Source organism: Pipra filicauda, unplaced genomic scaffold, assembly GCF_003945595.2.
Source record: "Pipra filicauda isolate LSUMZ 115617 unplaced genomic scaffold, ASM394559v2 scaffold219_size1829416_pilon, whole genome shotgun sequence".
Lineage (NCBI taxonomy): Eukaryota > Metazoa > Chordata > Aves > Passeriformes > Pipridae > Pipra > Pipra filicauda.
In genome coordinates this window covers 1,647,200-1,672,975 of record NW_024104331.1, presented here as the reverse complement: position 1 = coordinate 1,672,975, position 25,776 = coordinate 1,647,200, and the positions used below count along the sequence as shown (strand labels likewise).

Below are 25,776 nucleotides of genomic sequence, written 5' to 3'. Positions count from 1 at the left end.
GGCAGCTAGTTTGCCCACACTCAGTATCTCCATCGCCTAAATCACCGCGTCACTTCATTGTCCCGCTGCCTCTTGAAGCTTGCTGGTTTTGCTGGTCGGCCGTGTTTTTCCAGCCCTGAGTTTTGTTTGTGCCGGTAATTCCGCTGTGTCAGGAGCAAGCTGGTGGTGTAGGGGCTGGTTTGGGTGTTTGGACAAAGTGAATGTTCAAAGTGTTAAGAGTGGGCCCGAGGAGTGTTTGCAGAGATAACAGCCCAGGCCGGCGCCTGCCCCTCGGAGCGGGCGGAGGGAAGGTCAAGTGTGGTCAGGGGGAAGTATTTTAGAAATGAATTCTTACCGAGCCTGGGTCCAACCTATTGAGGTGGGAAGAGGAAATGTATTTCAAGTGGAAGTTAAAAACTTGGTAAGTTTGGTGGGGGGGGGTGTGATGGGGAAGGCTTGGAAAACTTCTCTGGTGTAGAAGTGGTTTGAATAGTGTGAAAGAGGGAAGGGGAAAGGGAAAAGGAAAGGGGAAAGAAAACATGAAAAAGGAGGGGGGAAAGGAATGGTATGAGGAAGAGGAGGGGAAGGGATAGGAAAGGAAAGGTGAAAGGAAAAAGGAAAGGGAAAAGAGAAAGGTAAAAGGAAAGGAAAATGTGAAGGAAAGGGAATAGAATAGAATAAATAGAATGAAATTTCTCTTGGAAGGGACCTACAATGATCATCATGTCCGGCTGCCTGACCACTTCAGGGCTGACCAAATTAAAGCATGCTGTTATTATAATGTAATATAATATAACTATATAATTTTTTTGGCTGGTTTTGATGGCAGAGCTGTTCCCCCTGGGCCGGGTCTGGTCTCAGCCCTGTGCTGATGGTGGTTCTGAACCACAATTAGAGATCTGGCCTCTCCAAGGGCTGGAATCGTTTCTGCTGGCCCAGTGCAGTAACTTTGCTCCTCCTTGGTCTCTCTGTGATGCCAAAGCTGCTCCAGCGGCTCCTGGACGATCGCAAAGCCACCGTTGAGATGATCCAGGCGGAGGGCGACCGGATCGCGCAGTCGGCCGAGCCCGCGGATCGGGAGAAGATCGTGGGGCAGCTGGAGAGCCTGGCACGGCGCTGGGCAGGGCTGCTGGGCCGGGCAGCTGCCAGGTGAGAGGGACTGGGACCAGCTCATCCTGCGGGTCTCGGCGTCCCGGGGCGCGGGGTTACAGCATTCGGGAAGCTGGCAGAGATTTCTGCGCGGATACATCCTGGAAACCTGGAAACAGCTGGAAAACATGGGAAATCAAAGGCTGTTTGGGAGCTGAAGCTGATAACAGTGGTTTACAATGGCAGGGAAGAGCTCAGATTAAATAATTTCCCTGCAGGGGAGGGATGTTATTTTTATTCCTGTAAGCATTAACATCCTGTTGACACCTTTCTGCCGCCAGAATCTTGTTTATGAGTTGCTTGTTGCTACCTAAGCTGATATCTGAGGCTGTGAAGACACTTCTGAGGGCCGGATTGGACCCTCTTAGTGTTTTTAGTCACTGACAACAAGCTGGACTGTCCATCCAGAACTTGTACTGGAGCTGGATTGTCTTTGACCAGAAGCTCAGCAGCCCTAAAACACCAAGAGTCTGGCCACAAGCTGAGTATGTCAAGGGATCTTCAAGATAGTGATAGGGATGGAAAAAAAGGGGGTTGGAATTAGATGATCTTAAAGATTCCTTCCAGCCCAAACTGTTCCATGAGAAGCTGCACAATGGGGAAGCCTTTCTGCCATCTTCCCAAGGGGGATAAACTGGATCCTAAAGGCACAGCTGCAGGAAAAAACTCCATTTGCAGTTTCTCCACGTTGATTTTTGTCTTTGCCTGACATGGTGTCTCACCTTGCTCTGAACAGGGCTGCTTTGCTTCCTGCTTTCTAATTCTTGAAGCTGCTTCCCACTCCTGGCTCCTTAGTGTTTTCATTGAATCATAGAGTCACAGACTGATTTGGGTTGGAAGGGACCTTAAAGCCCATTTCATTTCAACCCCCTGCCATATTCAGGGACACCTTCCACTAGACCAGGTTGCTCCACTCCCTGTCCAACCTGGCCTTGAACACTTACTTCCTTCTTATTTTACTATTCCTTCTTACAGGCAGAAGCAGCTGGAGGACATCTTGGTCCTGGCAAAGCAGTTCCACGAAACCACAGAGCCCGTGTCGGACTGGCTGTCGGTGACGGAGAAGAAACTGGCCAACTCTGAGCCCATTGGTACCCAGACTGCCAAAATCCAGCAGCAGATCAGTCGGCACAAGGTAGGACCTGTGCGTGGATGGGATGGAGGTGGTCAGTGTCAGGTCCTGCTCTGGTGGCTGTTGCCAGCACAACGAGGGGGTTTTTGGCACGCACAAGTGTTGGAGGAGTTACCCAGGCTGTTTTATGTGTGGAGAAGGCTGCCAAGCCCTGTCCCACCAGTGTGGGTGAACATTAAACCGATGTCTTTGCACCTCACAGCAAGTATATCTGGGTTTGGATAGAAAAAAACATTCCCATTGTGTTTCTTTTTTAATTTTGATGCCGTTTGCAGGCGGGTTTTGTGTCTCCTCCATTCCTTCAGTTGCGCTCGTCGTTTGTTCCCCCTTTCACGTTGCATTTATTTTATTTTATTTTATTTTATTTTATTTTATTTTATTTTATTTTATCCATTTTTCACTCATTTTCCTTTCTGTTGTCCATTTTATCCTCCCGCCATTCAGGCTCTAGAGGAAGAGATAGAGAGCCACGCTGCCGACGTGTCTCGGGCGGTCGGGGTCGGGCAGTCCCTCTCCTCCCTGAGCTGTGCCGCCGAGCAGAGGCTGCTGGCAGAGAAATTAGACTCTCTGCAGACCCGCTACGGCGAGGTCCACGACCGGTGCTGCCGGAAGGCAGCACTGCTGGATCAGGCTCTGGCCAACGCCAGGCTTTTTGGGGAGGAGGAGGTGGAAGTGCTCAACTGGCTGGCTGAGGTCGAGGACAAGCTGGGCTCGGTATCCGTAAAGGATTACAAACGGGACGTCCTGCAGAAGCAGCATGCAGACCAGCTGGTATTTTCCCTTTTTCTTCCATGTTTATGTTGTTTATTTTGTTGCATTTATCTGGTTTTGTTTTTGTTTCTGGTCTGACTTCAATTTTGCGAAGCTTGTTCCGCTGCTGGTTCTCTTCTTCGAGGCTTGGAGAAGTGGAAAGACGTTTCATGTGTTATAAACAATAATTGTGGCCCCAAAAATGGGTTTCCCCGGGGGGGGGAAGGGGGGAAACTTCAAATGGTTCGGTTGCTTTGTGAACAATGTCTGAGACAGCTTGGCCACCCTGTGCCTTTAGAAAGCTGGATGCTGTTTCCAAGACTGAGAGCTGGAAAAGCCTGGTGGGTTTTTGGATCCAGGCTGGCCACCAAGGAAGCCTTTGCTTCCGCTCCTGGGGCTGTGCAGGCTCTTCTCAAGAGTGAGGGTCTGTCTAATACAAGGGCAAGGCCTTTGGTAACCCAGATCTAGTGGGTTGGGATGGGTTTTGTCTAAGATTTGAGCCTTTGAGTCCCAGAAGGCTCAATAATTCCTGTAGCAGGATGACTGGACAATTATCAGATGGGTTGTCCACCCTTCCTGTGCTCAGTAGGGAAGTTCCTGCTCTTCGTAGCATCTCTGGCTGGCAGGACACAGGGATCTGCCTGCAACAGAATAACCCAGATTTGCCTTTTCCACCAGGCTTTGAATGAGGAAATTGTGAACAGGAAGAAGAACGTGGACCAAGCCATTAGAAACGGACAAGCTCTTCTGAAACAAACCACAGGTAACACAGAAATCTTGGCATGGGAAGCCCCCAGTCCTCCTCACACTCTTCCCTGGGAAGTCCATGCTCTGCAGTGATCGCTGTTCAGGGGAGGCTGTTCTCCTTCAGGTCTTAATTTCCTTTTGGAATCTTCCAAAGCAGCTGTTTTGCCTCCAGACCTGGATGCTGAGCCACTGGGTTGCTCCCAAATCCCAACCTGGAGAGCGGGTGATTCCCACCGCTGCCGGGGGGATGCTCAGAGCTGAGCAGCCCTGCAGCACAAGGGAGGGTTTTCTCATTGCATCCAGCTGCTAAATCGCATGGGAAGAGGTTAAAAATACCCCCAGCCCTCTCCTAATATTGCTTTCCCATATTGAGCAGTTGTTGCTGTTGCCACGTGGGTGTGAGTTTATGTTTATGAGTGGGAAGAAAGGTCGGGGCGATGCATTTCCTTCAGATGTGGTCTGCTCGGAGCAGATGTACAGCCCTCTGTCCTTGTGGGAGCTGTGGAGCAGGAAGAGTGATTACAAAGGATTTGGCATGCATTTTCGTGTCCTCTTGGAAACAGCAGTAAAGAGTGAACCGGCCCTTTTTTTCCTGGAGTTGTGACACGTTAGTCGAGGACTGAGCTGGTGTGATTTTGGAGCTTGTGGCAAAGCCAGTTTTAGCAGCTCCTATCCCAAGGCAGAGATGGACTTTACTCTGACTGGTGGAAAATGAGAGAGTAGCTTCCTGGCTGTAAAAACAGGCTGAAGTTGTAAGAATAAAAAGAGAAATGAGGGTGGAATTAGGTGTTTAAAATGAGGGGAACAGGGCAGGTGGCTGCTGAAACCTCCCTGCAGCCCAACCCAGCATCATTTACCCCTCGCTGCTGTCTCGCAGGGGAGGAGGTGTTGCTGATCCAGGAGAAGCTGGATGGGATTAAGACCCGCTATTCCGACATCACCGCCGCCAGCTCCAAAGCCCTGCGCACGCTGGAGCAGGCTCGGCAGCTGGCCACCAAGTTCCAGTCCACACACGAGGAGCTCACGGGGTGGATGAGCAAGGTGGAGGATGAGCTGGCCTCCAGTGGGGCACAGTCCCCCGCTGGAGAGCAGATCCCCCAGTTCCAGCAGCGGCAAAAGGTGGGCACTGAGAGAGCGGCACTCCAGGATGGGGATGCGAGGGTGGGAGCTCGTGGGGGTTTGCTCCTTGTTTGAGAGGCCGGGGAGGAGCTGGAGAGGGAGGTCACCTGCTGAGAAAGACATGTGTCCATGGGTGCCTTCCACAGGAGCTGAAGAAGGAGGTGATGGAGCACAGGCTCGTCCTGGACACGGTGAACGAGGTGAGCCGGGCTCTCCTGGAGCTGGTTCCCTGGCGAGCCCGTGAAGGGCTGGATAAGCTTGTGTCGGACACCAACGAGCGCTACAAGCTGGTCAGTGACACCATCAAGCAGAGGGTGGAAGAAATCGATGCTGCTATTCAGAGGTCTCAACAGGTAATTTAATAACCCCGCTGGAGGCTGATGGGTTTTCTTGGGAGAGTGGGAGCGAGAGGCTCGGCGCTGCTCCAGCTGTACAGTGCAATGGCAGCAGGAGGGATGGCAAACACAGCCAGACAGGAGGGCCAGATCCCATTGGGAATGCCAAGAAATGGACCACAGCAGCAGCACGTGGCAGCAGGGCTGTTTCCTGACCGGTCCTGTTGCACGTGGTTGGGATGGGATAATTCTGGAGCAGCACCGCGTTATCCTGCCTGCAGGCTTCTGCTGACAGGGGTGATGTAAATGGTGTAAAACCCAGGACGGGTGACTTTCAAGCCTGGAAAAACATCATCCCCTGCTGTGAGAGCACAGAGATTTGTTCCAGGCGAACAGTCCTCCCCAAAAAGGCTTGTCCTGCACAGGCCAGAGGCTGTGGAGTGCAGTGAATAACTGCCCTTGCTCTGTGGAGCGCTGAGTCCATGGAGCTGATCCTGCGAGCATAATGCTCCTGTTTACAGGGATGTCCATTGCCCTGCAGGCAGGGAGGGTGTAGGGAAAGATAGCTGCTCCAATATGCCCCAAAACCAGCTGCAGGAGTCACCTGCATCCACCCTGATGTCCCTTCTCCTCCCCACCTCCGTGTGCCAGGGCGAGGCGTTTGTTCCCGTGTCCCGCTGGGTCCCTCTGTTTTTCCCACCATCCCCAGCTCTCCGTGTGCTCCATCCCTGCTGCCCATCACTAACCACTGCCCATCCTCTCCCGTGTGCCAGTACGAGCAGGCAGCTGATGCAGAGCTGGCCTGGGTGGCCGAGACCAAGCGGAAGCTGATGGCTCTCGGTCCCATCCGCCTGGAGCAGGACCAGACAACGGCTCAGCTGCAGGTGCAGAAGGTCTGTGTGCACCTCATGGATGGGGGAGATGGGGTGGGCAACGAGGAGGGGTGGCCCAATTTGGGTGATGGGATGTGGTTTGGGTCACGGGATGTGATTTGAGGGAGCAGCTTTACCCTGGGGTGTGTAGGGCCAAGCCCGGAGCACCGGGAGAGATGCAACGCTTGTCCTTGGAAAGGAAAAGGGGAAAAAAAAAAAGGAGAAAGAGAATTTAGAGAAATTAAGTGTTGGGCTTCTAAAGGAAAAAGCTTCCCGTCCGTTTGCAGGAGCTGTTTAGGGATAGATGGGTGCTCTTGCCAGGAATCCCCTTGAGAGAGCTGCTCCCTTGGAAGCCTTTCCGTGTGGCCACTGGAGCAAGCTCTGTTGGGATCTTGCTGGCGCTGGCAGCAGGAAGGGTTTAGAAAAATGTATATATTGATTAATGAGGGTGCTTTTTCATTTGCTTTTTGCTCATTGTTCCCTGCAGTGGGGGACTCCTCAGTTCCCTCCCGGCAGCCAGACATGGAACAAAGAGGCGCTGGGGTTTTTGTTTTTTTATATCTTTGAGATGAGCTCATGCCTGAAAGAACGTGCACTTTAAATAAACGACCCTTTTCTTCCCTTTGCTTGGGCAATCAGAGCAGCTGACAGGCTTATTGGATTTAAAATTAAAAAAAAAAGGAAAATAAGAGTGTTATAAGGGTGGGGGGACTGAACCATCAAACATTAAGTTAAATTGAGCTCAGCTTCCAGCTGTTAATCGTGTGGACCTTGGGAATGGCAAAGTTATTGGTAGATGCAGTTCTGGAGAGCACTGTTTTGGGGGATAACATCTTTGCCAATAAATGGATGATGGAGCTTTTCCCCTGGTGAGGACCTTGGGTGTGGAAGTGATTATACCTCATTTTAAGAGCTGTTTTCAGGTCTTTGAAAGAGAGAGGTTGATGTAGATGAGTCATGAGAAAAACAGGCAGGAATCTGCATTTCCAGCCAGATTTTCAGTGGGCCACAGGACACTTGTGATGAGTTTTGCGTGGTCTCTGCGGCGCCCAGTGCTGGCAGGAGGATCTCGTGGATGGGCTGGGGAGAGGTCGAGCTGGGGGGAGAGGTTGGGCTCAGCTCTGATTTCTTGCCTTTCTCTGGACCTTTCCTTCCTGCAGGCTTTTTCCATCGACATCATTCGGCACAAAGACTCCATGGATGAGCTGTTCAGCCAGCGCAACGAGATCTTCGGGACCTGTGGCGAGGAACAAAAAGCTGTTCTCCAGGTGAGCCCAGGGGGGACAGAGAGGGGAGAGAGGCGAATCCTCAGCTCTGGCACAGGCTGAAGGAGTTTAAAATTGCTCCATCTTCAGTAATCCCCACCAGTGTTAGCAGAAATCTCTTTACATTTATTACTCTCCTTTATTGCATATTTTTATTGCAGGGTTTGGGGAGGGGGAGACAGCGGAGATTCCCGAGGCTGCTTTAATTGGAATTACAGCCCGTGCACGTGGAAGGCCACCAAAAGCACCTCCTTCTTTTCCAGCTCACAGCGTGGAGCTGGCTCTTTTCCTGGGCCCTTTTGCATCCCTCACCATAACTCTCCTCCCTCCTTCTTTTTTTTTTTTTTTTTCCAGGAGAAAACCGAGTCCCTGGTGCAACAGTACGAAGCCGTGAGCCAGCTCAACTCGGAGCGCTACGCTCGCTTGGAACGTGCCCAGGTCCTGGTCAACCAGTTTTGGGAGACCTACGAGGAGCTGAACCCATGGATCGAGGAGACTCAAGCCCTCCTCTCCCAGCTGCCACCTCCAGCCATCGACCACGAGCAGCTCAAGCAGCAGCAGGATGACATGAGGGTAAGAGGCTGCGGCGTTTGCGTCTCCTGTCCAGGAGCTCTTCTGCCTTAAACAGAGTTGCAGCACTTGCAGAGGCAAGAGCACCTTTTTTCTTGAATTTGCCTCATTTTTTTTTCCCTGTTCTCTTCTTTTTGGGGATCCTGCTTGCATAATCTAAGTGTGCCATGTGGAAGTAACTTGTCACGTTTGAGCACCCCTTACCAAAATGCAGCTTGCACCCAGGGGAGCCTGGCTGCCTTCGGATCTCCTGCCTGATTGTGGCAGGGAAAAGCACTATGTGCTTTTTGGGTAGAGAGCTGCAAAGCAAAAATTCCCAGTGGGGTCCCCTGTGGAGCTGTGGGGAGGGCCAGGAGCTGGGGAAGGACCCGTGCTGGGTGCTGTGCCATAGCCATGTTAGGAAGAGCCGAGTTCCATGTGCTTGGCAGATGCTGGGGCATGAAATCCACGGTGTGAGTTCCTACCAGATACGATCACAGCTCTTGGAGTGTTGCGTGGAATAAATAGGCAGCGGCTTGAAACAGATTTCCAAACAAATCTATTTTTTTTCCCCTGCTATTCCCTAGCAACTGAGGGAGTCCATCGCTGAACACAAACCTCACATCGACAAGCTGCTGAAAATCGGGCCGCAGCTCAAGGACCTCAACCCCGAGGAAGGAGAGATGGTGCAGGAAAAGTACTCCACGGCCGAGGCCATGTATGCCAAAATCAAGGAGGAGGTTTGCCAGCGGGCCCTCGCGCTCGACGAGGCCGTCTCGCAGTCCACCCAGGTACGCTGGGGTGCCAAGGAGATGAATCTTCTTCCCGCAGCCCCCTGGGGAAGCCCACGTGCTTTGGAATGTGGTTTTTATTCCGAGTGTGAGGATTGTAAAACCCTTTATAAGGCATAACGTGGTCAGACACCTCCGGGGCAGTTTCCTGCTGCTCAGCTCTGGCTGTGGGAGCGGGAGGAAAAGGCTTTTTTTGAGGCTCGACGTGGTAAATAGGCTAATAAATTTTTACAACCACAATAATGATGCTGGTTCAAAGGGGCTGCTTTGGCATCCGCCCAAGGTTGGAAGGGCCCGGAGAGCCTCTTGAAAGAGCTTGAAGAGAGAATTTTCAATTCTGATAAGCTGTGAGTGCAGTGAAGAGCCATATAGGATCCTTTGTATGGGAGAGGTAACAGTTGTCTCCGTGGTCTGGGCATCCCCCGAGGAGGTGGGTGAGTGCAGGAGAGATAGGAAAGGAAAGGCAGAGACTGGAGGTGCTGAAGTCCAGAAAGGGGGTGAAGTGTTCCTGCCACTGAGGGTTGGTGACTCCCAGTTATGTTTCATTTCACCCCCTGTTACCGTAGCGCAGTTGGTTCTTGTCACGTCTGGGTGTTTTATTATTTTAATTCCTGTATTGTGTAGTCACTTCTCTTGGTTTGCACTTGTATTAACTCCGAGTTTTTCCCCCCACATTCCCCTCCCCTCTCATCTCTCACTCCCATTGTGGAATGTGTTGTCTGTGTGTGTTGCTGCCTGTGCCCGTCCTCCCCACATGGTCCCATTTCATTCTTGTGTTGACTGCGCCCCACCATTGCAGATTTCGGAGGTAAGCGAGTCCCCCACCACAGATATTCATTTTCACTCTTTGGGCTGATTCTATTTTACACCCGGACTTTTATTTCTGGTCCATGCACAGCTCAGCAGAACATGCTTAAAAATTAACTCCAGGGGCCTGAAATCACATTTTTGGGATGGCTTTCATTGCGTTGCCGCCTGGTCTCAGCCGCTCATTCTGCTGGGAATGCTTCCTGCAAAGCAGGGGTTTTGCTTTCGGAGGGGTTTACCCTGAGCTTCCTGCTCCAGCTGGACGTGCTGGTTTGCTTCTGCTTGTTGGCTGAGCCAGCGTGTCCTGATCAACTTTGCACCAAGAGCCCGTCCCCTCTCTGCTGGTAGAGCCTGGGATTTGGTGGACACCAGCACCGGTGTGTTCCCATTAGGAACTGGGAGAGGGACCAGAGCTGGCAGCCACAGTGCAGAGCTGTCCTTCCCACCAGCAGAGATGGTTTGGGATCTTTAAGGCCAAAGTTGACTTTTCTGTAAGAAAACCCATGAGAAACCCTGCTAGACCCCCTTCCTCTCTCACTCCTGGCTTTCTGGTTCTGCTTTTGAAGCTCCAGCTCTGTGGCAGCTCCTCCCCACCTGCATGCAGCCCCCCACCACCTCCTGCCGACCCTGCTGGGGTGGGTTTCCACCGGCCTTGCACCACACAGAGATTCCCATCAACACCAAACACGGGCACTTTTCCAGCAGCATCTTTGCCCGGGTGCTCCGACAAACCAGGACCGGGTCTTTCTTGCCCACCCACAAAAAAACAAGGCAGCAGCAAAAAAAGTGGATGTGTGGGGTTGAATCGGGTGACAAGTCACTGCCATGTTTGGGTCAGAGGTGGTGGCTCTGGGAGTCTCCTTGGCTGCTCTGTTGGCTCTGTTGGAGCAGGGCAGGTGTGAGCAGGAGGCTGCAGGTGACATTGCTGCTGCTGCAGGTGACATTGCTGCTGCTGCAGGTGGCATTGCTGCTGCAGTGGCCTTGCTGTCGTGGGCAATGTCTGTCCTCTCCGAGAGGCCGTGGGGGCAGCGCTCAGGGCTGTGGCACACGCAGGCAGCAACGCGGCGTCATTTAATGCCCTCTCCCCTGCCCTAATGGATCTGCTCTCCTCCAGTTCCACGACAAGATCGAGCCCATGCTGGAGACGCTGGAGAACCTCTCATCCCGCCTGCGGCTGCCACCCCTCATCCCCGCCGAGGTGGATAAGATCCGGGAGTGCATCAGTGAGAATAAAAACTCCACCGTGGAGCTGGAGAAGCTGCAGCCCTCCTTCGAGGCTCTGAAACGCCGCGGGGAAGAGCTGATCGGTCGGTCCCAGGGAGCAGACAAGGACCTGGCAGCCAAAGGTATCTCCGGGTGGATTTAACAGTGCCCAGCTTCTCTTCCCCGAGCCATCGCTGCTGGGGAGGCTTTGGTGTGCCAAAGGTGTGTTTTGGAGGTTCTCCTGGCCTTAGGAGGCAGGATGAATCCTCTGGATGGAGATGGCTGGTGCTTGCTTCCATCTGGAGCAGACAGGGTGGCATCAGCCAGAGGAGAAAGAAGTATTTGTGGCTTCTCAGCCAAGCTGAGCCCTCACCCTGAGCTGGTCTCTTGTTGGCGGCCCCTGTGACATGATTTGTTGATGTTGATTCAGCATCTAATGGAGGGAAGGAACATCCCCAGCACAAAAAGACCCATCAACACGATTGGCACTAATTGGCACCTTCCTTGGCAGCTCAACAGTCAGCTCATGGACTGAGTGAGCAGAGACTTCATGCTAGAGGTGGCCAGAACAGAGGTTCGTTGGAGGGAGGGTGTGTGGGCAAATTTGCCCTGAACTTGCCTGCACATAAATAAAGGCTTTATTTCTGCAAGCTGGAGTTTCTCACGTCCCTTAGTATCTCCCAGAGTTAATGCTCTGATAGTCCTGGCCCTCTTTAATTCCCTTTTGAATATTCTCTTGGCTGTTTCGAAGTGTTCTCAAAATGCTTTTGAGTTGTAAAAAGGTTTCCTTCCCCACTGAATATTTTAACTTCCTTCCTCAGTAATCCAAGACAAGTTGGATCAGATGGTTTTCTACTGGGAAGACATCAAAGCTCGGACGGAGGAACGTGAAATGAAGTTCCTTGATGTCCTGGAGCTTGCAGAGAAGTTCTGGTACGACATGGCAGCCCTCCTGACAACCATCAAGGACACACAGGACATTGTTCATGACCTGGAGAGCCCAGGCATTGACCCCTCCATCATCAAGCAGCAGGTGGAAGCAGCAGAGGTGAGGCCCATGGGACTGTACCTCAAACTGGAGCTCGTCTGCCCCCAGCTTGTCCTCTAAATTGGGAAGATCTTAGATGTGAGCGTGGCCAGAAGCAGCTGTAAATCAGTTTTGCAGGCAGTCAGTCGGATCATGAAGAGTTATTTCCACTGCAATTTGGAACTGCAAGGAATAAACCAGAAGTGTATTTCACATATCCTTCACTTTATCTGCTGCTGTTCTGGGAAGCGTATGAAGCGTGTGGTCAGAGCTGTTGTGCCCACTTGTTTGGAGTGATGTGGAAGCTTGCACAGCTCTGCTCACAACCCAAAGGCTGTCTGGCGTGGGAAGTGTATATTTAGCTTTTGGTTAGACTGGAGATAAGTGCTTGGATTTGTGTGCTGATGGTTGTTTCAGATAAATGGCGAGATCGACTTCAGGTGGGTGTGACTTGACCCGGATCTTGAGGAGCTGGGATGTTTCTTTATGCTTTGCTAAGTTTAGCTTTGCTGTTCCCCTTTTTATAACTATTCTGACTTCAGTTTGCACCTTTTGAGTCTCAAAACCTCATGCCTATGTTGACAAAATGCTCCTGTAAACAGCACATCTCCTGTAAACATCATCTTCAGCCAGGCAGTTCAGGCTCACATCTAAATACAGATGTTCTTATTTTAGTTCCTGTCCTGTGGGCAGAGGTGGGAGTGGACCAGGGTGGTGGTGGCAACACTGGCCACCTACTCCCTGTGTCACCTACTCCTGGGGTCTGGAGTGGGGCTGTTGGCCAAGGTGCAGGGCACTGGAGCAGGAAGGAGTCTCTGTTCTTTATCCCTCCTGCTCTTGGGGCAGTTTTGGAAGAGCATTTAATAACAAAGGTTTTTTTTCTTCTGTGGCTGTGTCTATGCAGACTATTAAAGAGGAGACTGATGGGTTGCATGAAGAGCTGGAGTTCATCCGCCTCCTTGGAACTGATTTGATTTTTGCCTGTGGCGAAACTGAGAAACCAGAAGTGAAAAAGAGCATTGATGAGGTAGGAAAAGCCAGCAGCTTCTTCTTCAGATAAAATCAGGTGGGAGCAAGTGGGAGCTCTGGTTGAAGAGCCGAACGAATTCCGTGGGCAATCTTGTGTTCCGCAGATGAACAACGCGTGGGAAAACCTAAACAAAACGTGGAAGGAGAGGCTGGAAAAGCTCGAGGAAGCGATGCAGTCGGCTGTGCAGTACCAAGATACGCTTCAAGTAAGAGGCAGGGCTGCTGGTGTGGAGTGGGTGGACCTTGGGAACACCACTGCAAGTCCAGGAAACATCTCCTGGGCGAGCGTTTCCAGGCTCTGATGGAGCCCGAGCTCAACAGCCAGCTCTGAGGAAGAGCAGATAGTTTGAATTTATCTTCCCAAGTCTGTCTCATTCCTGCACAGAGCAGCAGGGTGAGGTGGCTGCTGGCAGGTCCTTATGCTGGAAGCAGGAGAGGGAAGGAAAGAGAGAGCTGGCCAAGCACCTCAACCCTGAAAGACAAGTTTTGTGGTTGTGGGGTGGCAGAGGGACCATCCTTGTTCCCTGACCAGCTGCGGGGGGAACACTTTGCCATTCCCTTTGCTCATGTTGTCCGTGCTCTTTCCAGGCCATGTTTGACTGGCTGGACAACGCTGTGATCAAGCTCTGCAATATGTCACCTGTTGGCACCGACCTCAGCACGGTCAAGGAGCAGATGAACGAGATGAAGGTACACGGGTGGAGAGGGACCAGTTCCCCAGCACAGCTCTGCCTCACAGAGCTCCAGTGATTCATTTGGTTCTGGTTTTTGTCCTGCTTGTTTTGGCAGGAGTTTAAAATGGAGGTTTACCAGCAGCAGATTGAGATGGAAAAGCTTAATCACCAAGGTGAGCTGATGCTAAAAAAGGCTACGGATGAGACAGACAGGGACATCATAAAGGAACCACTGACAGAGCTGAAACATCTCTGGGAGAATTTGGGCGAGAAAATTGCTCACAGACAGGTAGAGTGAAGACCTGGGGCTCTCACAAGTGTGGGGTTGAAACTCGCCGTGATGCTCCCAGTTACTAAAATTTCCCTTTTCTGTCCCCGTCCTTGCCCAGCACAAGTTGGAAGCAGCTCTGCTGGCACTTGGCCAGTTCCAGCATGCCTTGGCAGAGCTGATGGCCTGGCTGACCCACACCGAGGAGCTGCTCGACGCCCAAAAACCCATCAATGGAGACCCGAAAGTCATCGAGGTTGAACTCGCAAAGCACCACGTGAGTATTCCCACCCCAAGGACATTTTCAGTCCGTTCCCGTTGCAGGATCGTGTTTCTCATGAGGGATTTGAGTCCACAACCAGGCAGGGATCAACAGGGTGTTTAAGAGAGATGTCCAATGTTTGCCCATCTCGTGCAGGTGCTGAAGAACGACGTCCTGGCCCACCAAGCCACCGTGGAGACAGTGAACAAAGCAGGGAATGAGCTCTTGGAGTCAAGTGCAGGGGACGATGCCAGCAGCCTGCGGAACCGCCTGGAGAAGCTGAATTCCTGCTGGGAGTCGGTGCTGCAGAAGACAGAGGAGAGGGAGCAGCAGCTGCAGTCCACGCTCCAGCAGGTTGGGAAGAGGCGTTGGGAATAGCCCCCTGTGCAGTGGGGTGCTGCTTGAGGGTCTGCTTTCCCCTTCATTTTGGGGGGAAGATAAGGGGGGAAAGAGTTAGGAAGACATTGGGATTATTTTTATGCAAGTTTTTCATGTGACTCAGTCCTGGAGTGGTTCAGTGCCTGCCCAAAAGCACATGGAGGACCAGGAACACCTGTGGATTATGGATACACAGAGTATCACCCTCCTGAACACACTGGCACATCCAGCTCTGCCTTTATATCTGGTTTCAAAGCAAACACAGTGTTAACCCTGGCACATGATCAATGGTGGCTGATGTCATCTGATCCCGGGGCCCATTCTATGTTCCCGAACAGGCTCAGGGTTTCCATGGTGAGATTGAAGACTTCCTCCTGTGGCTAACGAGGATGGAGAGCCAATTGTCAGCATCAAAACCCACAGGAGGTCTGCCAGAAACTGCCCGGGAACAGCTCAATGCCCACATGGTAATTTCTCAGGAGAGATTTTTTTTTAATACTTTTAATTCAGCAAGTTCCTGTCAAATATCGGCATCAAAACTTCTCCCTTCTGTATCTGACAGGGAGAGGAGGCTGCTATGCTCTCCTCTTACAGATCATTTCGCACTTGATGCCTGGAACAAGCATCCACAAAGCCTTAACCACCTTTTCTTGGCTCAAAGTGACGTGCTGCTGTCACTTTGCTGCCTGTCCTGAACCTAATGTTCCCATCACCTGGAGTTTTGCAGCACAACATGTTCCCTCTCGGAGCTCTTCCTTCTCTAATCCTTTGGTGGTGCCTCTTTGCAGGAGCTGTACAGCCAGTTCAAAGCCAAGGAGGAGGTCTACAGCCAGCTGCTGGCCAAGGGGCGGCTGATGCTGCTCAACCGCGACGACTCTGGCTCCGGCTCGAAGACGGAGCAGAGCGTGGCACTGCTGGAGCAGAAATGGTGTCTGGTCAGCACCAAAATGGAGGAGAGAAAGGTAACACTGGGGGAGAGATGTGTCCACCCTTGCCCAGTGGTCTGACAGCAGCTGCACCCTGTTTTGCCTCTCTGCTTTCCCACGCAGGGCTGGGGGTTGTTTTTTAAAACAGCCTCTCTCTTGCTGTTGTACAGGTTGAGTTTGTCTTTCAGGTGGTGCCTGGTGTCAAGCTGTGGGGCTGTTAGTGGGGGTTTTTTTCTAGATTGTCATCAGAATTGCTTAAATCGCGCAGAAAATGAGAGTAAATTCGCGTTCTGGGTTAATTTAGCGGGGTGGGAAGAAGCCTCCCGCGGCTCTCAAAGGCGGGCTTTGTTGGTCAAGCCAAATCCTCCTCCGAGCTGACTCCATCCTCAGCTTTTGGCCGGGGATGAGATAAAACAAGGGCCGCGGTGGCCTCGTCCCAGAATAAATGTGCAGCGCTGCAGCTGTCGCCATCGAAATGTCATCCGCCCCATTCACGGAGCCGCTCTCCCCACGGCCATCCCTTTCCCAGGAAGCCGAGGGTGACGCAGCTGCTCGTGTGCCGATGAAGGTCTCCCCTTTCAGGGACCATTCTTGTTTTGAAAGACAAGCGGTGGCTTTCACCGAAACCCCCTCCCCTTGGTAAACAAGTTGCGTTCCCGGGCCGAGGCGATGAGGTTCCTGTTGGAGGGACGGTTGGGCAGGGACACAAAGGCCACCTCTGTCTGTGAAGCTGCAGATCAGAGCTCTCACCCTCTGCGTTGTGTTTTTCCTCTCCCTTTCTCCCTTCCCGCTGTCACAGGCGAAGCTGGAGGAGGCGCTGGCCCTGGCCACCGATTTCCAGAACTCCCTCCAGGACTTCATCAACTGGCTGACACTGGCTGAGCAGAGCCTGAACATTGCACCCCCGGCCAGCCTCATCCTCGCCGCGGTGCTGGCCCAGATCGATGAGCACAAGGTACCCACCCCATGGGCACCCAGTGGCTCCATTCTCAGGATGGAGGGGACGAGGGTGGCACCTCATCTCCCCTGCACCCACGGGCTGGTCGTGGCCACATCCAGCTCCCCTTACAGATGGGCCACCTTTGCTGTTTGCAGGTGTTTGCCAACGAGGTGAACGCGCACCGGGATCGCATCATCGAGCTGGATCAGACCGGGAACCAGCTGAAGTTCCTCAGCCAAAAGCAGGACGTGGTTTTGATCAAGAACCTGCTGGTGAGCGTCCAGTCCCGCTGGGAGAAGGTCGTCCAGCGCTCGGTGGAGCGAGGAAGGGCCCTTGACGATGCCAGGAAGCGAGCCAAGCAGGTGAGAGACGTGAGAAGGGTGTGACAGACCTCAAGAAATGCCCAGCCTTGAAGGGCAGGAGGTCCCAGGACCAGGAAGGAACTGGGGACACCACCAGTGTGAAGTTTCAGACTTACTCCTGTTGCTTTGCAGTTCCACGAAGCCTGGAAGAAGCTGATTGATTGGCTGGAGGATGCAGAGAATCACCTGGACTCAGAGCTGGAGATTTCCAATGATCCTGACAAAATCAAGCTCCAGCTCTCCAAACACAAGGTAAGGCTTTGCCAAAGCCAGACTGGTGCTGGATGCGGGGTGGAAGGAAGGGAGGGGAAGCAGGGCAGTATCTCCTCTGCCATCAGGACAAGGGAAAAGCCTTCTGCTGCCATGGAAAACATTCATCTGGGAATGCAGTTCTGAAGCAGTTTTGTTTTCTCTCTGTTTCCCAGGAGTTCCAGAAGACTCTGGGTGGAAAGCAGCCTGTCTATGACACCACCATCAGGACAGGCAGAGCCCTCAAGGAAAAAGCCTTGCTTCCAGATGACACTCAAAAGCTGGACAATTTACTGGGAGAGGTCCGGGATAAGTGGGACACAGTGTGTGGAAAATCTGTGGAAAGGTAAGTCCAGCCCCAACATTGTACCAACAGTACTCACGTGCCAGGACTCTGTTACCAAAAGGATTTCATGGGGTGGTTGGAGGGCACTGGGACATGACAAAAGGAGTTGAGTTTATTCATGGGAGTTCACATGGATGTTTGTTTTCCAGGCAGCACAAGCTGGAAGAAGCCCTGCTGTTCTCTGGGCAGTTCATGGATGCACTACAGGCTTTGGTGGACTGGCTCTACAAGGTGGAACCCCAGTTAGCTGAAGACCAGCCTGTCCATGGGGACCTGGATCTGGTCATGAACCTCATGGATGCTCACAAGGTGAGAGCACCTTTTCCAGCTCTTCTCTGAGACCTGAGTGGGGCTTGTCTTCCCCAAGAGCCAAAGAACAGAGGCAGAGTTGGTGCCTTCCTGCAGAGCTGCGTGTTTTGCTTCCTGCAGTGGATAAGGGGGGGAAAAACAGTGGAAAAAGTGGGAAGGAACTTTCACATCACTGGGAAGGTGACAGGAGCTGACCCTACTTGGCTTTTGTCCTCCCTCCCTCCCTCCAGGTCTTCCAGAAGGAGCTGGGGAAGCGCACGGGGACAGTCCAGGTGCTCAAACGCTCCGGCCGGGAGCTCATCGAGAACAGCCGGGACGACACGACCTGGGTGAAGGTGCAGCTGCAGGAGCTGAGCAACCGGTGGGACACGGTGTGCAAGCTGTCAGTGTCCAAACAAACCCGCCTGGAACAGGCCTTGAAGCAGGTGAGGAGAAGACCACAGGTGGAAATGGTCTTGGAGAGCTCTGCTGGGCTCCAGGTTTGTGCCGGGAGCTCAAGGCAAAGCTCAGGGAAGGGGTTTTGCCCTGGCCAGGCAGGACACCCCCAGCCCTGCAGCAGTTGCCAGGGAGAACTGTGAAGCAGTGGGTTGGTGTCAGTGATTTACTGATTGTTTTCCCCAAAAAAAAAGAGCTGATAAGGGCTGGTTTGAAAAGGGAGGATGGGAAGATCTCATCGATGTGCACAGCAGGGATAGAGCAGTGATGAGAGACAGGCCAGGCTGGTGTTTGCCAGTGTTTAGTGTGAGGGAGAGACCTCGACTGAATCTAAAAAAAAAACAGCCCCAAAGGTCAAAGGCTCTTAAGCAGCTTTTACCTCAAGTAGGCAATTTACAGAATAAACTACCCAGGTGCCAGACTGCTCAGGGTATGGGCAGTTGTGCTGTTTTTAAAAACATTTAGTCCTTCAGTGCAGCTGATGCTGAGGGGAGGGAGGTGCCTGGTTGCTGTAGGACCTGGCTGCTGGTGCTGCACAAACCCAGGCCACAAACTGGGCTTTTTTTCCCCTTTTTTTGTATTTTTCATATCCCTCTCAGCCCGTTGTCCCCCCAGCTGTCAGCAGTGAATCCAGCAGCCTGTTTGGGGAGGTGGAAGGCTGATGCCTGTGCTTTTGTCTCTGCAGGCAGAGGAGTTCAGGACAGCTGTGCACATGCTGCTGGAATGGCTCTCGGAGGCAGAGCAGTCCCTGCGCTTTCGGGGAGCACTACCTGACGATGCTGAGGCACTGCAGTCCCTCATCGATGCCCACAAGGTAACAGGGAGCTCCAAAATGCAACCTGAGCAAAATTTATGGGGGAGGATACTGCAAAATTAATTTGGGCCTTCCAGGAGTTCATGAAGAAAGTGGAGGAGAAGAGGGTGGACGTGAACGCGGCGGTGGGAATGGGGGAGGTCATCCTGGGCGCCTGCCACCCCGACTGCATCACCACCATCAAACACTGGATCACCATCATCCGAGCCAGGTTCGAGGAGGTGAGTCCCTCAGGATTTGTTCCAGGCTGGTGGTTGCAGGGATGGCCACGGGGTGGTGGGTCCTGCCTCAGGTTTCCCACACTGGGCTGACGCTCATCCTGTGTTTCCAACAGGTTCTCACGTGGGCAAAGCAGCACCAGCAGAGACTGGAGTCTGCTCTTTCCGAGCTGGTGGCGAATGCAGAGCTTCTGGAAGAGCTCCTGGCTTGGATCCAGTGGGCTGAGACAACCCTGATCCAACGGGACCAGGAGCCCATGCCACAGAATATCGATCAGGTCAAAGGACTCATCTCCGAGCACCAGGTGAGCCCAGTGCTGAGCATGGTGGGCACTCAGGAGAGGGACAGAGGGTGGGATCCTTCCATGGAGGAGGCATTGACTTCTCTTGGAAGTCCCTATTAAAGCAGCATGGGACCCAACCGGAGCAGAGCCAGCCCAGGGATGAACTCCAACCCTTGAAATCCAAGCCAGCACTGAGCAGTAGCTCAACCACGAGCTGCCATCGCTGGTGCTTGATGCTCACCTCTCCTCCATGGGCCTGGCACATCCCAGTCAGGGTCTGCAAAACAAAAAGTCTCAAAATCACGGAGGTTTTCTTGTCCTTTCTGTGTTTGGACAGTCCTTTATGGAGGAGATGACACGGAAACAGCCAGACGTGGACCGGGTGACAAAGACATACAAGAGAAAAGCTACTGAGCCTCCCCATGGGCCCTTCATCGACAAGTCCCGCAGCAACAGTACGTCTGCTTGGGGTGAAACGTTCTAGCATGGCAGGAAATGAAATACATAGGAAGCTAATTAACTTTGATTATCAATTAGCAAGGCATCCTGCGTTAACAGCCACCAGGAAGGCGGTTGAGACTTGTCAGGAGGGGAAAATCCAGGTGGCACTTTCCAAAACGCCTGTGCTGGGTGTGCTGTTCCTGGGGGGGCTTGGGCTGGAGCTGCTCTTCTTTCTCTCTTGCTTTGGGACGAGGTTTTGGGGTGGTTTTTTATGTTGTTTCTTGAAGCCAGAGTCCAGTGTGAGTTCCTGACTGCCAGAGGGCTGTGGGTGTAGAGCTGTCACCATGTCCTCCTACCTGGGGACACTGCATCCCTTGGGATACCAGCCAGCAAGGCCGTGGGAGCTTTTCTCTTCTGAAAAATGAAACAGATTTCATTGCTGCTCTTCCCTGGACAGCTCAGACTTGCTTGTACCCATCAACACTACCTCAAACAATTAGCTTTTCTCCCTTTTTCCAGGAAAATCCTTGGGTCAGGCTGCTCCCCCCAGCATGCCCATTATCTCCCAGTCAGAAACAAAGAACCCCCGGATAAATCAGCTCTCAGCACGTTGGCAGCAGGTCTGGCTGCTGGCCCTGGAGCGGCAGCGGAAGCTCAACGACGCCCTGGACAGACTGGAGGAGGTAACAGCCCCTGGCTGCTCTGGGAAGGAGGGGAACTGGGAGTTCATCCCCAAAAACATGCGTTTTAAATTAGTGCTGCCCCCAGCTCTTGCAGACAGTTCCTGCTGCCTTTCCAGAAACCAAATGTTCTTAAAATATTAAGGCTAAAACCCCTTCGGTGATTAATTAATTAACTGCACATTAACCAACTTTGTGCCCCTGTAGTTGCTATCTGTAGAGCTAATGACAGCCAGGCCCTGCTTTCCTCCTAGCAATTAGTTTAACAATTACTGTCTCTATCTTTTCCAAACATCTAATGTCATTTTTGTTTTTATTTACGCTTAACAAAGCAGCTATGCCCAGAAGTGAGTGGTTTTTTTTGTTTTCTGTTGCTTTTGCTGTAGGTCAGTTCAGTTTATACGTATTCATGTTTTTTCTTTGTTGCTTTTAACCCCAAGAGTGTTTAGAGAGAAAAAAAAAAAAACAAACCCCTACTAAAAGTTGTTGTGTTACCTTGGTGTGAGCTGCTCGAGCTGGTGTGGTTGTGGGGGTCCTTTTGGGGGATAAGAAGGGTGTTAGTTTAAATTGGAGGGTCTGAGGCTGGGGCAGGGTTTGTAGAGCTGAGTTGTGCCCCAGCTGCTGTGCAAGACGAGCAAGAAATCCTTTCTTGGCTGCTCAGAGGGAAAGGGAGAGGGGAGATTCATGCTCAATATTATGGTGACAGTGGGAATTCCTCCCTGGTGAGTCCGTAGGGTGAGGAAACATGCCCAAAAGCCCGAGCAGATGGGGTGGAGGTGTGTGTGTGTGTGTCTGTGTGCAAGCAGCTGATCTCCTGCCTGTGTGTCCGTACGGCAGCGCGGGGGACGCTGCATCCCGTGTCGGTGGTCCCGTGATGCGCAGTCCACGTGCTGGCTGTCGGCTACGCTGTGTGTCCTGTTCTGGAAAGTCACTCTGGGGCAACCCCCTCGTTAATCAGGGTCGTCTGGATAAATCCAGACCAACCTTCCCCGGGAGGGCGGGCAGGGAGCGTTGGCGCCAGGCGCTGGGGCTCAGCCAAGGCCGGTGTTTTGGGGCGCGGTAGAGCCGGGGCTGCTGCTCCGTTGGGATTTCTCCCACCGACTCTTCCCGACTTTGCCTTCCAGTTGAAGGAGTTTGCGAACTTCGACTTCGATGTCTGGCGGAAGAAATACATGCGCTGGATGAACCACAAGAAATCCCGTGTCATGGACTTCTTCCGGCGCATCGACAAAGACCAGGACGGGAAGATCACCCGGCAGGAGTTCATCGACGGCATCCTGGCTTCCAGTAAGCCCGCGGGACGAGCTTGGAAAACAACCACCTTGGTGCCCCCACACCCTTGCCTCTGATGAATGAGGTCCCTGCATCCTCATTCCTTTCTCCTTCCAGAATTCCCCACCACGAAGCTGGAGATGACGGCGGTGGCCGACATCTTTGACCGCGACGGCGACGGCTACATCGACTACTACGAGTTTGTGGCTGCTCTCCATCCCAACAAGGACGCCTATCGCCCCACCACTGATGCTGACAAGATCGAGGATGAGGTAAAGCAACAAAAAAAGGGATGCTCGGGGTTGTTGGGGTGGTTCAGGCTGAGGGTTGGCAGTGGGGGGAGGCAAAAAACAGGTAAAAAAAGGGGTTGCGGTGGTGCTGAGCCAAAATAAGTGGTTGGAATTGAGGGTACCTACCATGTTTTTGAAGGAAAGGCTGCGTAGGGCTGTGTTTTATCCAAGAAGTGACTTGTACTGGGATAGGCTCCCAAAATCCTGGTTCCTTACCTCTCTTGTTGGTGATGGCAGGTCACCAGGCAAGTGGCCCAGTGCAAGTGTGCCAAGAGATTCCAAGTGGAGCAGATCGGCGAGAACAAATACCGGGTAAGGCAGAGGGGGATCAAATGCTGACCCAGTGGCACAAATCCTGCTCCCCCTTCCCAGCCGGGGAGGGGGGATCACTGGGGGGGTGCCCAGCCTGGTGTGGGAGGATCTGGGGGGGAGAAGGAGACCTCGTGCCCTGGCGCGGCGGCTCCCGGCGGAGGTGGCTGGGCCGTGTTTTCCCGGCTCCATCCTTGGCCCCAGGGCGTTCCCTGAACTGGGAGAACATAAAAGTGTCCCTGTTCTGGGGCAGCCAGCCCGGGGGCCCCGTGAAACGCCGCATTCACTCCGCCGGAGCCGCCCTTGAAGTTTTCCTCATGGATGAGTGTACCTTACGCCTGTGTTTTTCTTAGCTCGCTCCCGAAGAAGGGAGAATAATTTCCTTACAGAATCTCTTTGTAACGAGCTGCTGTTTATGTTTCAAACCCTTCACCGAGGTGAAGTGGTGAAACGAGCTGGTGGCAGGGCTCCCACTTCCCTGCCCACTGGTTTCAGGGCTGATGCTCCGGCCGGGAGTCGCTGATCCACAGCATTCCCCCCTCCGGCTGCACCAGCCCCAGCCTCCCAGAGCCTCTCCCTCCCCCCAAATAGCCCAACCCCCCCCCAGATTTCTAACTCCTGCAGTTAACAGTTTTCGTGATTATTGCACTGTTAATCCCATAAATGTTTTTCTTGTTTTTCTTTCCCCTCCTCTTCCTCTGGACTTTCCTCCCCGCTCCCCATTCCCTCTCCCTCCAACTCCTCCCCCTCCATAGTTCTTCCTCGGCAATCAGGTACAGTCTGCCTTGTGTTGCTGTCTCTCACCTCTGGAATTTTTTAACCAACGTAGTTGTGTGTCAGTGATGCTGCTCTGTCCTGTGGTGCTGTGGGAGGACATGATCTGGGAGCGCTGCTGAGCAGAGCCTGGTACAGAGGAGTGCCACCCAAAAGAAAAAAAAAGAAAAAGATGGCATTAGGCAGAAAAAAGGGGAAAAAGTCAATGGAAAAAGCAGGATTTGACAAAAATGGAGAGATTTTTCTCTCTGAGCTCCTTCCTCGGATAGACTGGGGATGTTGATGGTAACCAGTGGTGAATCACGGCACCCTGTAGTGGGAGCACTGGGATACAGATGGATTTGTGCTCCTGTGGGGAATCCCAGGGGTACAACTACCTGCACGAGGGCTGTACCAGGCTCTGGGTGGGTTTGGATCGCAATCACCATGGAATGAGAGCGCTGAGTCCACCCCTTTAATCCCATAGGTAACAGTAACTAAACCCTCATTCCTGCTACACCCACTGAGTAACTCCTCACTGGAGGAAGGCTCCCAAAACCTGCATGTATCCCAATATTGTTGTGACCCGGGATGAGCAGTGCAGCCCCTCTGAGTGCAGGCTGGTTTGGGGGACAGAGCCATTCTGATGTCCCCACTGCCTCTGCCCAAATAAAAAAGCCTGTTTTTCATGTGGAATGATGGTGCCCACCCAAAAAGATGCCCAAACCGAAACAAACTGGGATGTTGGAAGTGGATGACTCTGAAGACTCTGGCTTTAATTTAGGCAGTGATTATAGAAGCATTTTCAACAAGAGCTGAAAAATAATGTAAATGTGGCAGCAGAAATGAGAATTGACTCATCCCTGGGTTTGGCTTTTGAAGGACACCTCATGTAGAGCCTGGAGAGAGGGAAGGAGCTCCCCTGCCCTCCTCCCTGCCCACGGGCACCAGGGCAGCTCTTTAACCACCACACTCAGACAAGTTTTGGTAGGACTCCCAGGCAGGGAGACCCCCCCAGTGGTCCAGGATGCCATATCCCTGTGGGTCAGAGATGCTGTCACCTCCTGCCCCTCTGCCTGCCATGATCCATCCCAGTCACTTTGCACTCTCTGTTTGCATTGAATCTTTTTGTGTGTGTCTATCCACCCACAAAAAGTGTTCCTGTTTGGGTTTTTTCCCATTTTTTTTTAGTCATTCTGAAGAGGGTCTTGCTTCCAAAGGCTGGATCTCCTGTCTTCTCATCCCAGCAGGTGCTCTGTAGACCTGGATGCAGAGCTGCCACATCCAAACCAGGCTCTCAGTGTCCCTTCCCCCAGCAGACATCCAGGAGCCTGAGCTTGGCCTTCCAAGAGATTTAGGGAGACTGCTAAAACAGGCACATGCTTCAGAATCAGGGTGCATTGTTTTGATGTCACAGGTGTTTCAGATCACTAATGAACATCGCAATCACTAATCAACATTCCTGCCTGGATTCCCATCACTCTGCACTCACTGAAACATCCTCACTGGGCGATTGCTGTGGCGGGGGCTTTGTGGCTGGTGGGGTCAAGTCTGAGGCTCAGGGAAATCCCTGGATTTCAGACTTGATGATGATTAGAGGTGTTTTGCTCAGCAGTGACGCAGCTGAATCAGCCGGCTCTTTCCCACGTGGGCTGCACCGGGAGGGTCATGGCATTGTCAGCCTCTGTTTCCTTCACAATAAAAGGGCAAAAAAACTACAACTCTGTCTGAGAAAACCCATCCAAACCCCAAATTCTAAAATTCCATTTGCTGCCCTCAAAAATTCACTTTCCAGCTTTAAAATCAGAGGATTTGGGTGGTCGCATCGTCTTAAAACCAAGGCAGCAGGAAAAACTCCTGTCGGTTGGTACTGCCCTGCACTTACTCCAGAAGAACCTGTCTGGAGAAGCATTAAAAATATTAAACAGATGGGTAAAAGCCTTTTGGTGCAGCCTGTTGTGGGAAGGAGCCGGGTGTCCCTCGTTGTTCCCCCTCCTCTGACCTGTTCCTTGGCTCCGCAGTTCGGCGATTCCCAGCAGCTGCGGCTGGTCCGTATCCTGCGGAGCACGGTCATGGTTCGTGTCGGAGGGGGATGGATGGCCCTGGATGAATTTTTAGTGAAGAATGATCCGTGCAGAGGTAAGGGGGTCCCTGGGGTTTATACAACCGGTGTCTTCTCACCCGCTGAGGGGAGCTTGGAAACTCGTCTGCTGTGGCTGAGTGACCAGAGTGGGGTCTGGGTTATCCGAAGGAGCTGGAGAAAACAGATCCAAAGCAAACCAAGAGCTTAAAATCGCAGGGTTTGGTGGTACTGCAGCGTTTAGCCAGGTCTTGTGGGGGGAGAAGAGGGAAGGGTTGTGTTCCTTGGTTCCAAGACCCCAAGTGAGTGGAGCTGCAGCACCGTGCTGGGGGTCTCGGCTCCCCTTGGAGGTGGTCGGTGCACACGTGTGACCCTGTGGGTGATGGAGTAAGCTTTGGAAAGGTGACCTGAAAGATTCCAAAGTTCAAAACCAGAAGATGGTAAAATTCCTGTCTGAGACACACTGGGGAGAAGATGCTCAAGCCCAGGATCTGTGAACCTGTAGTACAGCTGCACCGGGCTGTGGCCATGGGACACTGAGAATGCAGGCTCATCCTAGGCACTAAGGAAACATTTCTCTTGTGACTTTGAACTTCTCTCTGATGTGTTTCTAATACAAATTTCTCAGTTCATTTGTTGTGTTTAAAGCAGTGACATAAGGAACTAATTTGGAAACCCTGAGCTGGGCAGGACTATGCACCTTAAATATCTGTTTTGATGGTGCTGGATCTT

The 25,776-nt window shown here is 52.5% G+C and overlaps 1 protein-coding gene across 9 annotated transcripts in view; it reads left to right on the top strand.

The window, feature by feature from the left end:
- Positions 1–25,776, top strand: part of MACF1 (microtubule actin crosslinking factor 1) — a 141,001-nt gene that overhangs the window by 108,807 nt on the left and 6,418 nt on the right. The window contains exons 57-94 of one of the 9 annotated variants that reach the window (XM_039381237.1): positions 962–1,128; positions 2,104–2,263; positions 2,705–3,031; positions 3,689–3,773; positions 4,635–4,876; positions 5,023–5,229; positions 5,985–6,104; positions 7,244–7,351; positions 7,703–7,921; positions 8,485–8,688; positions 9,488–9,496; positions 10,610–10,841; positions 11,520–11,746; positions 12,630–12,752; positions 12,859–12,960; positions 13,343–13,444; positions 13,544–13,717; positions 13,818–13,973; positions 14,115–14,312; positions 14,675–14,803; positions 15,125–15,298; positions 16,062–16,217; positions 16,358–16,564; positions 16,697–16,816; positions 16,990–17,159; positions 17,309–17,468; positions 17,699–17,893; positions 18,589–18,717; positions 18,795–18,938; positions 19,052–19,240; positions 19,557–19,674; positions 20,180–20,343; positions 20,673–20,687; positions 21,465–21,627; positions 21,730–21,884; positions 22,140–22,214; positions 22,967–22,984; positions 24,986–25,103. In XM_039381237.1, coding sequence (XP_039237171.1) covers positions 962–1,128; positions 2,104–2,263; positions 2,705–3,031; positions 3,689–3,773; positions 4,635–4,876; positions 5,023–5,229; positions 5,985–6,104; positions 7,244–7,351; positions 7,703–7,921; positions 8,485–8,688; positions 9,488–9,496; positions 10,610–10,841; positions 11,520–11,746; positions 12,630–12,752; positions 12,859–12,960; positions 13,343–13,444; positions 13,544–13,717; positions 13,818–13,973; positions 14,115–14,312; positions 14,675–14,803; positions 15,125–15,298; positions 16,062–16,217; positions 16,358–16,564; positions 16,697–16,816; positions 16,990–17,159; positions 17,309–17,468; positions 17,699–17,893; positions 18,589–18,717; positions 18,795–18,938; positions 19,052–19,240; positions 19,557–19,674; positions 20,180–20,343; positions 20,673–20,687; positions 21,465–21,627; positions 21,730–21,884; positions 22,140–22,214; positions 22,967–22,984; positions 24,986–25,103 — 5,761 coding nt within the window. The other 8 variants (XM_039381238.1, XM_039381239.1, XM_027740221.2 and 5 more) reach the window with 8 other exon arrangements.